This window comes from Oryzias melastigma, linkage group LG6, assembly GCF_002922805.2.
Source record: "Oryzias melastigma strain HK-1 linkage group LG6, ASM292280v2, whole genome shotgun sequence".
NCBI classification, from domain to species: Eukaryota; Metazoa; Chordata; class Actinopteri; order Beloniformes; family Adrianichthyidae; genus Oryzias; species Oryzias melastigma.
In genome coordinates, this window is record NC_050517.1 from 15,626,527 (window position 1) to 15,639,741 (window position 13,215).

A 13,215-nucleotide genomic window follows, 5' to 3' on the forward strand; every position below is an offset into this window, starting at 1 on the left:
TCCTCCTCCAACTCTTCATCCATGACTCTAACCATGAGCAAAGCCCGTTTTCGGGTGTGTGTAACTGTAGCCTGGCAGTCGTACACCACAGCTTCAGTGGCAGGCGCCGGGGCTAATTTGATTTTTAATTCAACATGACTTCTCGCCTAATGGTTTGAGTCGGAGATTAATTAATCTGATTTGACTTGTGCTAATTTCCTCCACCCATGTTCCTTCCCGCCACCAGTCGACGTACAAACAAACAAACTGGTGAGGCCATGCTCTCACAGGCCCTGTCCTGACACACATGTTGACTTAGAAAGATTGAGTCCTGGGGCGACAGGTGAGGAGCCAGTGGAAAAAACGTGGAAAAGCGTGGCACGACGCCTCGGAGGGCGTGCGTACTGAAAGCATGTGTGCGTATCTAGATGTGTTTATGAGGGAGGCTGGAGCTAAGCCTCGGCTGACAGAGGGATGCTGGGAGGCAGTGAACAAATCGCAGCAACAGACTGGCTCTCATAAGGAGGGCAAATATTGAGAAGGTCAGTGACTATTTTCGCTGCCAAAATGTGGGTCACAAAGGTTCCGGGTGAGTTGTTTCTACACAACTTGCATTTGTCGAAAAAAGAAATCGAGTTGGGGTCTTTTCTATCAGCACTAAGGCTTTTAGAGAGTGGTCCAGTCTGGGGAGAAAGAAAAAAAAACACTAAGCTTTTTCAGCTCACAGTCATAAGGAGCTCTTTCACTGTTTCTGTGGGGAAACTTTAAAAATGAATAGACCTAAGAGTGCTGAGAGGCTGGCATGCACTTTGTGGAAAAGACTCGTAAAATCACACTCCTATAGCGAGCACGCCAAAACCACACACTTGCAAGGTGCACGTTGAGGTACGAATCTTAAAGAGTTTTTCCCATCACAAAAAAAGAGATACATTTCAAAGGCAACTTACAGCTATGTCAAAAGGATGCAAACCCACTAGTGTGCATCAAAAAAAAAAAAAAAACGAACACCGTTTTAGTCTTTGTCTTTCATCCGTTTTTATTTCTCTCACGTTCTGCGTAGCATGAAAACCACCCTCTCTGCATGGCAGAAAATAACATTGCTCTGTTCAACAGAGACCACACATGGGAGCACCAACCTACGCCTGCTGCTGCTTTCTCCTGCAGCATAAAAAATAAAAATAAAAACTGCCCAAGAGCTCACACACCGCTTTGAAATCTCTATCAGTGGGTGCAGCTGCTGCCTTCACCTGTTTTAACACTCCTCTTTATCCTGAACCACTTTGCTATACATCTAAATGCAGAGAGATAAAATACAGGGGGAAAAAAAGGTCAACTTGTGCATATCAATGCATATAAATAGTCACTATGGGCTGAATATCACGAGCGTGGATGAAGTAACCATCTTGAAACCACTGTAGCACAAAGAAAGGGGAAAAAAAGCAAATTTTATGAATCAAATGCACAAATATACCTCAAAAATGTAAAATGTTAATACTTTTGGCAGATAAATTACCATTTTAAATAAAGTTTCTCTCTGTGAAGTTGGCTCGCTCTCTGTTTTGTGCATGTAAAGAGGCTACTTTTGACTTGTGATGCATAATTACCCGAGCATCCCTCTGGACTCGGAGAGAGCGCAAATGTTTAGCCACCTGTTAGCAGCCTGCAGGACTTGCAGAAAGAGGGGGGGTGCTAAGCAACCGGAGGGACAGAACGGCGGCTCAGTCTGGGGAAGTCCTGTGCCAGCGAGGCAAGGAAATTTACAACCAGCCGACCCGCCCGGTGCTGAGACGGAGCTGACACCGATGCCGCAGAGAACACAAATCACCTCCCATACATAACCCTGCCCCTGACAACTCATTTCATCTTCAGTGCTAATGAATTCATCATCTGGAGGGATCTGCCTTTGGTGCCCCAACTCCTCGTGTAGAAGGAGTAATGGCTCAGATAAGTCATCATCATTATCAGCGTCTCCATAGCTGCAAGCGCCATCTCCGTTTGGGCCGCACTCTAACCGTTTGGGAGAGCGCGGCGTCCTTGGAAGAGTTGCAACTTTGTCACATTCAAGGTTATTACCGCGATGGGTGTCATAGACGATGTTCATCCTCTGCATGAGAGTCAGCACGAGTGGGAGTATGTCGGTGGAATTTGAATGTGAATGGATAAGAGTTTTCGAGCTCATACGGTCGCAGGCATCAGAACACGTGTGTATTTGTGTGCGTGAAGGAGTCTAAGCAGCGCAGTCAGGGAGCTGTCAGCAGAGAGCCAGGGTGCAGCCTGATCACAGGGTTGCATTGCGTTTGATGTCTCTTAGGGACTGACAGCTTCTCTCCCCATGGGAGCCCCTTTTCTCACCCCTTCTTTGCTCCACCCTTTCCCTATATCATTTCTCTTCATCCTCTATATCTTTCCCCACTCACTATTTCCCCCGTTTGTCTCTTCATCCCACTGATTGGGAGGGGGTGTGTAGGAGCACACTCGTGCTCTCCCGGGACTGTATGAGGAGGCACACGGAAATTTCAAAACAGGGCTTTGTAGGAAACAACCCTGAGAGAGTGTCTCTGTAAATACTGACATGATGAGCTGCCATCTCTCATAGTCTGACATTTTGGCTGACAGACAATCTAGCTTGGTGGGTGTAGGGTGAAGACAGCTAACCTTCAGCCCAGAGATGGATGGGTTACTTCATATGTGGATTCCAATCCTGAGTTGCACATAATTTAAAGGAAAAACCCTTTTTACATTTTTTTATGTTCTTTTTTGGCTCCCAATGCATCAGCACACATTTGTACCATGGGTCGTTAGCAACATTTATCCCTCTCATTAAGCATAAATGGAAAAATGAAGCAAAAAAGCATCCGTCAACTTTAGTAAGTGTTAGAATTATCTTGTGTTTCTTTATGCTTAGTCATGGAGAAAAGAGTCATTCAGTTTTTAATTTTATCTTTTTTTATGTGCTTTGAATTATAGAAGACCATCCTCTGATAGAAATACATTCAAGGTAGTTTGAATTAATTATACAATTCTGAAATCAAATGTTTTCAAATGTAAATTTTAAGGACAAAAATAATATTTTTTTGTATTTTTTATCAGGAAAATCAGGATAATTTGGCTCTTCCCATCTAACTAAGAAAAGACAGCTACTACAATCACAATTTTTCTAATCATAATAATAAATCTAACATAAGCGTGTTTAAAATGTCGGTAAAAGTAAACATAAAACAGAACTTTTTTTTCAGAACTTTGGTGTCAGCTGTCAGTTTAGAGCTCTTAGAGATCTGCTCCAATGGAAATTGTGTTTTTGGTGTTTTTAATATGCTCCTGTTGCATTTTTCTAATAATAGAGGATATATATATATATATATATATATATGTATATATAACTGAGCCAAAAAAATGCATTTCTGAGGATTTATTTTTCAAATTATTGTGCATCAGCAGGAGACCAAAAAATGCAGTTGGAAATAGATTGTTTTTGTTACGTAGAAAATATGGTTAGGAGGGTACAAGCTCCATTCTAATGCATCCACTTGCAGACAAACAGATCCATGTACGTTTTCGTTTTCTTCATGGAATCTGGTTCAAAACTGTATTGCTGGATAACTCTAATATTGCTCATAATTTTTGTTGCTCTGGTAATGTTCGGTTATGGGAGTGCAGAGCTGCATGCTAGCAGGAGAACGAGTAAACAGAAAGCTCAGTTGTGAGTGTGTAACGTTCTGCTAACCTCGTAATTCTCTGAAGAATTGTGTGTGCTGCTTTTGTCCTTCAGAATCTGATTGAATTACGTTGATCGTGCTACCCAGGCTACCAAAAGTTACAGTAAATCAAAGAACATAAACACTGGAGCTACGGTGTTAAAGAGTTAAAGGACCCATACCATGCAGAATCAACTTTTGAGCTACTAAGTGTATTATAAAGTTCATTCTTCATTATAAACAACCCCAAAGAGGTATTTTGATCCATTCACGTATTCCTCTACAAACCTGCGCTCTGAGCACCAGCCCCTCTCAATCCACAAAAATCAGTCATGAGTAGGGACTCAAACAATTACCTGGTTCAGGTGTGTCCAGCCAATAAGAACATGCCAGAACAGGGTATATTGGGAAACATGCAGGAAGGTGGCTCTCGAGGACCAGGGTGCCCTACCCCTGACCTAGAAAATGATAAAGGGTTTTTGATTTGCCTAAAAACAGCATAATCATAATTAAAATATGACTAGGAACATTTTTAAAATTTATCAAATGATGATCAGAGTGAGACTTGAATGGGTTTCCCATAGATCCTTATTTAAAAAAGCTTAAATGAACTCTATGAAACTGAAGGCTTAATTCAAGAAAGAAGAATGATTTAGAGTCGCAGTAACATTATCTTTTCCAAACTAAGGTAGCCAAATTTAAATATATCTGCATGGAATGATTATACTCCTGGCTGCATACCCAATGCAGCCCCTCCTCCGCAGGTCAAGGTGCAGCGGGATTTCATCTCTAATCGGCGAGGGTGTTAGCATGAGACCATCCGTCAGGGGAGAGGAGTGTCGGCTGGATGTCCCTGTCACTAAGCTGTCCGTTTTGTCAGACAGCCAAATTCATCATACTGAGATGGGGCCTGATCCTGATCCTTACAAGCAGGAGCCAACACATACAGATATGCAAATTAATGACAAAATAAACATCGCTCTGCAAACGAGCGATCCATCAATGACCACTTTCTCAGCAGCTCAGCAGCGGCACGGCAACAGTAATCAGCCACTCCGTCAAAGCGAGTGATGGAACGCCATCCTCTCATCTTCTTCCTCTCCTTCCCCCTCTCTATATCATTCACATGCTGTCTTCCCTTTCATTGGTCCCTCTCTGCCATTTTTCACGCACACTTTCTCCAATTTTCTCCACTCACTCAGCTCTTGCACTTATTCATTTAATCTCGTGCACTTTGTCAGCTCCATGTTGGCGTTTTTGCTTATCCATTTCCATTCTGAAAGCTCCCCTCCGCCTGTAAATGCTGGTTCATCTCTGTAATTATCAGTTAGTAGGAGACATTTGGGGTGAGCTCTTTTTCTGCTTTTGTGTTTTTTTATTCAATTGTGTGACGGGGGGAGACATTTCACCATTAAACGAGCAAAACATGTCACAGCGAGTGTGACATTTCTTTCCATTTCGGCTTTATTCTATGGTTTCAAGTGAAAAAAATGACAAAAGCCTTTTGTTTGTGATGTAAAACCAATCATTATTTTATATATAAAGGCTTTTTTCACTTGCTAATGTATGAGATATTACTTTAAAATGAGTGACATCTTTGGTGAAGAGCTTGGAATAAGTTGTTGAACATGAAAAAAGTATTAAAGCTGAGTCAGTTAATTATCATGTTTCTTTAACACTTTTGGGTGATGGGAAGAGGGGCAACAATCTGTTAACACACTTAAAGTTAGCTTTAAGAACAAAATAAAAAGTATTTGAAAAGTTTTGTTTCAAAAATGTAATTTGAATAGGTTAACTTTAATAAACTCATAAATACATCATTTCATCCATTAACTGTGTGCTGTGATTACATAAAGTCAGAGCACAACCACAAGTCTTCTTTTTCAAACTGCTACCTCCATGAAATAGACTATTTCCACAGAATGCATCATCCAGATATGCGTAAGCCTCCAAAAGGCACATTTCTGACAACCACAGTCACTTACACTCCTGTATTCTGCCTCTCTTAAGGTGGCACGAGTCCAAAACATTGCTCTTAGCTCTGGTTTGTCTGCACCAGCCGTAGCAGAACAATAATAGCCTCATAAAGGTCTGCGGTTAACCGCTCTGCAGCAGGTGTGGGATCTTGTCTGTAAAGGAATGAGCCTTCAGCAAGTGTGACCACAGGAACCAAAACAAGACATTCCTCCTACCACCTTAAAATGATGTTTCATGGTGTTTTTTTTCTTCTGATGTGGGTTTTTGTGAAGTATTTATGAGAAGTTAGTGTCTTAGCTGTACTGGACAGTAATCTAAGTGCTTTTAGTGTTGAAAACCAAGAAGAAATGTGATGTAGGACCTTTGATGTTCCACAAAGGACAAAAAAAATAAATAAAATAAAATCGTTAACACTTTAGATGAGGTGCTGCAAAACTCTCGATATAATTTTGATAAAGATAGTTAATACATTTGTTAAGCTTGTAAAAAGTTTATTAATTTGGCCATTATAGACAGTGGTCTCACTTTAGAAGTTAATAAGTCTTACTAAATATGTTAATAAACCTTATTTGGCGTATTATACTAATAAATGTCTTACTAACACCATTTAAACACTTTCATAATTTTTTTTAATGTGTTGATAAAGCTTGTTAAGGAATCTTATAATAAAGTACTACCAAAAAATGTATTTATATATTTTAAATACATATAACACTGTAACTATAGCAGGAAGCAAATAACTTCTTAAAACTATAGTTGACTCTGTTCACATATTTCACTCAAAGTCTCACTAAAGATTATAAATCCATCAAATCCCCTCTTTAAAAATAAATTGACACTTAAAATAAAATTTATAATGAGAATTCAATATATTTTTAAGTTTACAACTGTGATCTGTTTAGAAAGTTTGATCGTATTTTTTCTTCAATATAATTTTTGACTGAAGTGATATGCAATACAAAGGTATAGTAAGAATAAAGCATTAAAAAAGTCACAACTTTGACAACAGCTTTTTTTAATAAACATGGGGCAAAAGTTTTGGTATTTTAAGCTACAACAAAAAGCACTGTTGCTAACTGATTAACTTTCCATTCTAGATCTCATTTTCAAGTTATATCTTAGTTATTTCAAGCAATTTATCTTTTTTTAGGCAAAAAATAAAATAATTAAAGCAAGTTGAATTCACCACTGATCCTCTTCCAGAATGTGGTTCTTCTTCTCTAACAGGATTTCCTATTGGCTCCTATGAAGTGTCTGTAAACCACATGTTCTCCCCAGAAAGCAACAACATCAGTAACTTTACATTTGAAAAGAGACTCTGCCTTAAGTAAAAAGTGAGTGAATCATTTCCCTTTTCTCATTCTGTGTCTGCATGTTGCTGTGCATCTGGTAACCATGTCGACCACCAGGCCTCCTTGGGAAAAATTAGAGCCACACCCCATCTTTAGTGATTTACAGAAAAAAGATCATGTTTGTGAAACTCCCCAGTGGAGTTGCGTGACCCTCTATTCTTCTATGTCGCTTAATATTTGTCAAGATCTATGGACACATAACAACAACTCATTTATTAATGTTCCACTTCAGTATCTTCAAAGCATTACAATTTCCATGAGCTCATGTATGAAATCCATTTTCTTTCTTTTTTGCTGTCTTCCCAAGGCTGCAGAGTCCTAAGTCTCCAGATGTGACAGCACGGTCTGCAGACCAACCAGGCTGCAGAATAATCTACATGAGCAGAAATAAGGTGGACTTGTTGCTTCAGAGTTGCCACAAAGAGCGAAAAGTTTCTCATTTGAAGACTCAGTGAGAAATTAAGTTTAAGAGTCCTGCACAATGTCACTATTTCACGGTGGGTTACACTCATGTTACATAAGGCATCTCAACTTTTATGCAAAAAGTCATCGTTGGAGCTGCAACCTATCAGGGTATGCAGACACGCTCTTTAAAAAATTCTCAGGAATAAGAGAGACGGTGATGCAAGCCATGCTTGGATGCCTTCCTAGTAAACAGAAGTGCCAAGACAGAAGAGCTGGCCAAGCCTGGGTGAAGTCAGGGATTCAAGAACAGTAGAGTTAGTCAGTACTAAACATACTCAGCTCTGGGCTACTGGCCCCTAAGAGCTCCACCCGTGTTCAGGGCTCCATCTCTGTGCACTTCATGTCACTCTCATAATCACGTAAAACGATCTGTTTGCACTTAAGGAAACAAAGATGTCTCTATGTTCTTCAAATTAGACTTAACTTGACTGGAAAAAGCATCTTTTGATGAAAATTGTGTTTTTAACATGTTCCTGTGGCATTTTTTTGATGATGGAGGACATTCACTTTTCAAATATTATAAATCAGGAGCCAACGAAAAACTGTCTTAGAAAAAAGCTTGTAGGTCTGACGTTGAAGCTACTATGACAAGAAAGAAGCACCACGCTCCACTTCATTCTGATGCATCCACTTGTAGACAAATTCATAGAAAACTGCTAAAAAATATTGCTCACCATTTTTGTTATACTGGTAATGTCAGTTTAGGGGTGTCAGGGGCTGTAAGCTAGCAGGACAAAGTATAAACAAAGGGATGATGGGAAATGAGGGCAGGCTAACTGCGCCCCAACAGTCCCGGTAACAACTCAGAGGAAAATCTCTAATGAACTCCTACCACTTTGCAGAAACTGGCCAAGAAAATAACTTTTTTTTTTGGCTCAAAACAGTATTAACATAATTAAAAGACTACTGGGAACACTTTTACAATTGATCAAAAGAAGATTGGAGTGGGACTTTAAATATATTGCTTATAAATGTATGCAAATATTAAAGCAGATATATTAAATGGAAGTCTAAAAGAATTTGTTTTCCAACCAACCCTTTTCGAGCTGGAAAAAAAAATCTATGTGTATAAAAAGAGTTGAAAAAAGGGGGAAAAAAAGTTAATTATTGACATACAAGTGTTGAAACATCTATTAACACTTAAAATATAGTGCTTAAATGTGTATTTTGTATGATTGTAAATACATAGAGATCAGTGAGCTCAAGCTCAAAATAAATAAAAAAAATAATATTAATAAATTAAGTTAGAATCATCTTAAAAGTGTTTTCCAAAACCTGTCAAAAAAAAATCTTAAACATTGATCTGGCTACACTTAATGGAGTTTTCACAATTTCTCCAGTCTTCTCTCATATGATTCATATAAAGGCATTTGTTCTTTTAAAACATCAATGAAAACCCATTTACCAAATCCCTTGACAATACCGTCTCCACTTCTCATCTGTCACAGCATTTTGGAAAAAACTGTGGTTTTATGTTCATTCTACCAATTGATCTTAATCTGTCTGCTTCATTTTGAAACCCTGTTATCCCCACACGCAGTCTGAGGAGTATAACATTTCTTCAGTGCAGAAAATCACACACAAGCACTTAATTAAAATAAATAAAAAATAGAAGGATGACTTACCAAAGCCAAAGGCAGCTGGAGCAGGAATAGGAGCTGACTGAACCGGTGTAGAGGTGTAGAGGCCAGTCACCAGCAGCCCATCGAAGGACACACTAGTGGAAATGGTCACTGGGGAGAAGAAAAGAAAGCAAATCTGTTAAAATTAGCCTTTTTTCATACGTAAGGATATCAAATAAAAAGTAAATACTCAATTAGATTTCACCCTTGCGTGCTTAGTTCACCTCTTTTTATTTTAATGAGTACAGCTCTGATTTAACAACATGACATGGCGGTAAATCTCGCCAATCTTACTCCAGGTTTTTTCTTACACAGCTCCATTCCGATGTATGAAAGACTTGGTGTCCAATAATTGTTGCCGGGCATAAACCACAGTTATTAATATCTCCTCCATAATCAATTTTCAAACAGTTGGCACTTTAAAAGTACGCCAACCGTGCGTCATTACCTAACTACTCAAAGTTCAGTATGTAGAGCCCAAAAATTGTCATAGAAACAATCAAATGATCGAAAAATCGAGCATTATCACATGGTTGATGTGATCGGTATCAAATGTTGTCTTCCGATCAGTATCAGATATTTAATTTATTCTTGTTATCAGCCCTTTAAAGTTCTATGTTATTACTCTGGATAAATACTCCACTAGAAGTCTGCACATCATGAACGGATCACAGCAGCCGGCTAACAAGAGGCTAACAAAAAAAGTTCAGTCAAGCTAGCAAGATGTTCAAAAACTCTTTTAGCCTTAGTTTAAATGCTTTAAATTGATAGAAAATGTCTCTATTAATTTTTCTAAATGCAAACAACAAGCAATAAATGCATTTCAATAGAAAAAAGACACATTTTTCATATGTTAAGCTCACTTTATGCTGCCGACAGATAGATGGCTACACAGCAGCAGCTAACAGCTAAGTCCTAGCCCTGTGATTTAACCACTTAGGGATCGAGCTTAATAATAATAATAATAATAATAAAAATCATGCTGCAATATGAATTTTTAAGAATTTTAAATCAAACATTGAATCCCATTTGGTTAAAAATGTTCAAAAAAATATTAAAGCTAGAGTCACTAAACTTTCTAATCATCCCCTAATTTTACTAGATAATAGTTATTTTTGATAGTTAAACTATTTTTGTTTGTCAAAGTTACTTCACAGAATTTCTCTGTTAAATGATAAAATAATGTTAATACAAAAAAATAGGGAATAACCTGAATCTGTTTATTATATTTTGCTCATTTTAAAAATGTGTTACAAAAGTATCGGATCAGGATTCAGTATAAGCAGATAGTCAAAATCAAATGACTCGGAATCGGATGGGGTCCAAAAAACTTGATGGGGACATTCCTAGTAGAAACTCACATAGCTATGTGTAAATGTGCAAGTTTTGAATGCAGATGCCCAAAATGAGTTTTTATGTGTGTTTACTTAAGCGTCATTTGACGCTTGAACGCACGTTGTCAAGTAGCTTAAAATGGAGCGCACAATGCAAGTACACAATGAAGGAAGCCTAAATATAGGACTGAGTGGTTCTGAATTTTTTTTTCATCAGAAATGAGTAGTTAGCACCTAGATTTTTTTCTTTGTGGCAAAATGTCATTCACTTCAATCGGAGTAAATTACACTAAACAAGACCTTCACCTATTGACAATTGTATTAGATAAGACTGATGAGCTAATTGGCTGTATCCTGATAGCCTTCTAGAGTCAGTGTTCATCACAGGTCACTACAGAGATCTGCAAACTGCCTGAGGTCTATTATCAAGCTGAACACATCTCCTGCTGACTGTATCCAGCAGCACGTTAACTATTGATTTACCCAGTAAAAAAACAAGCCCTGAGTGACAGGCCCACAGAGAAACCAGGCTTAGCCACTGGGCTGTTTCCAGCTAGACTGATCAGAACAACCTGGATCTTACAGGAGAACACATTCCCAAACAGTTCTGTACTGGGGAATCAAATGCTTTGCAGCAGTGAAAGCGGGGTTATTTCCTGACCTTGGAATCCCCATGCCTACAGCGGGGGAACTGAATGGGGAATGCAGGAGACCGTTGCAGTTTTAATGTGTTTTTAGTAAGAATAGCAGCATAATCAGTCAGTCTCAGGGCGTTGCTTCTTCGTGGCTTGTTGTGTTTTGTGGTGAGAATCTGGGCAGAGCAGACTCCTGTGTGGCTCTGTCTGTCTGCATGTCTGTTTGTCTGTCTGGGGGACTCCATTAACAAAACCTTACACAATTCTCCCAGCTTTCTCTGGGTTCATCTGCATGTGTGTGTTCTCTGGATGCGTTACACCCTGCCTGCCTTCTCCTCCTCACTCTCTGGCTTCCCGCCATAAGAAAACCTCAATAATTCATTCCACAACCCTGTTTAGCATCCAGACAATTCCTCCTTTCTTCTTATTTTACAACACCCATAAAAAAAAGTCAACATTTTCTCTTTTTTTAACCATTAACACTTTTTCAAAAACGATTTCTCAAAACCGAAGTAAGAATAAAGATGAGGAAACTGTTTGCATAAAGGGCATATTTTGCTTGGCAACAGAGACATTGCTGCGTTTCATGCAACTCAAGCAGCTCCAACATCCACACAATTAGAGAAAAAGGACTCGTGTAATTGCCGTATTCGCGCAACACTTGCATGTGCTCCTCATTTAAGCCATATCTTCTTCCCAAAAGCGTTTTACTCGACTAATCAATTCCACGTTGTGCTGAGGAATTTCATTGTACCATGCTGTATTGATCCAAGGCTGCACCATGATGTAGTATTTGTTAGAGAAGACGTACAAATTAGGGCATTTCCATTGACCCGTGCTGCCAGCGTTACCCATATATAACAACAATGCACACAAACAAACCTGCTTCCAGCATCTAACTTCTTTGTTAAACCCATGACTTCCTTCTTTTTGCTTCTTCAAGAGACGAGTTTAGTGTGCTGACTGGGGGGCAGAAAAATGGGAATATAAGGTGGAGGGGCGGATAAAACCAGGGGCCACAAGGTTACAAGAAAAAACAAGAACAGGGTGAAAAGCGATGCAGAAAGATAAGGGTGGTGGAGTGGCCCACGGAGAGGCGCACCACCTGATCAATACAAATCCAAGGTCTAAATTATTTAGGCTGGCTTCCTACACCCACCCCCACCTGCCTGTGGAACGCATCGGGCAGATGAGCCAATCAGATGAGGTGAAATCAGATCGTATCACCTGTGGGGGTACTTTACACTCACACACACATACACACCTCCAGAGGACGGCCTTTGATGGTAGCCTTTAACATTCCTCTCCATACTTCATTTCTCTGCGCTGCGCTCTCAGCTGAGGGCGATGGGGCGGGATCGGGAGAGAAATTTATTGCAAACAGACTCATTTGAAGTAAATTGGTGGGATCTGGGTTTCTGAGTGTTTCTTTGTTTAAAATGTCAGTTTTTTGGGGGTATGTGCGCCAACAAAAAAAACATGGGAAAATTGAATTTAAGACTTTCCATAAGGAAGTCTGCCTGGCATTTGTGTACTTTTAGTCTAAGTAAACACAGCAAGTCTTTAAAACTGGAATATTCAGAGGCAAGTTGTGTGTTTGAGTGTCACCTGGTAGGGACTCAGGTCTTGCAAAACCCTCATTACACTGTATGCACAGCACTCATACCCACGTAGTTGCGCTCCGTACTCTTAACACTCCACAGGGCACGTCCCTTGGCTCAAAGCCAGCATGTAAAATTGATGAAGCGGTGTGGTACGCCTCATTATAGACACACACAGCTGCGCTACTACTCAACTATTGATGGACCTGAGGCTTTCTTCACTTTTCTGGAACCGCCATGAGTAATGTTAAAGCACAACGTATCAAAACACCACACAACCCAACAAAATACACATTCGCAAACACAATACTTGCTTTGCTGGGAAGTTTCCCAGAGCTCACTCATGCATAGCAAAGCACACATTGTGTGTGTATGTGGGGGGGGGGTCTTAGTGGAATGCAAAATACATATTTTGCAACAATCAAATGCAGACATAAAACAAGTTTTTAATTAAAGTTTATTTATTAGCAGAAAATGATGTTCCATGTTATGTCTCATAAGACTTTAAATTCAGGTTTGTGAATTCATATTTTACTCTTTCCATAAATATCTTAG

At 39.3% G+C, this 13,215-nt stretch overlaps 1 protein-coding gene across 2 annotated transcripts in view; it reads right to left on the reverse strand.

Annotated features, from left to right (window-relative positions):
- The window catches only part of reln (reelin), a 100,887-nt gene that overhangs the window by 67,710 nt on the left and 19,962 nt on the right, over positions 1-13,215 (reverse strand). For both annotated transcript variants that reach the window (XM_024281165.2, XM_024281164.2), the window contains exon 2: positions 9,094-9,201. In XM_024281165.2, coding sequence (XP_024136933.1) covers positions 9,094-9,201 — 108 coding nt within the window. The remainder of the gene's footprint in view (positions 1-9,093; positions 9,202-13,215) is intronic.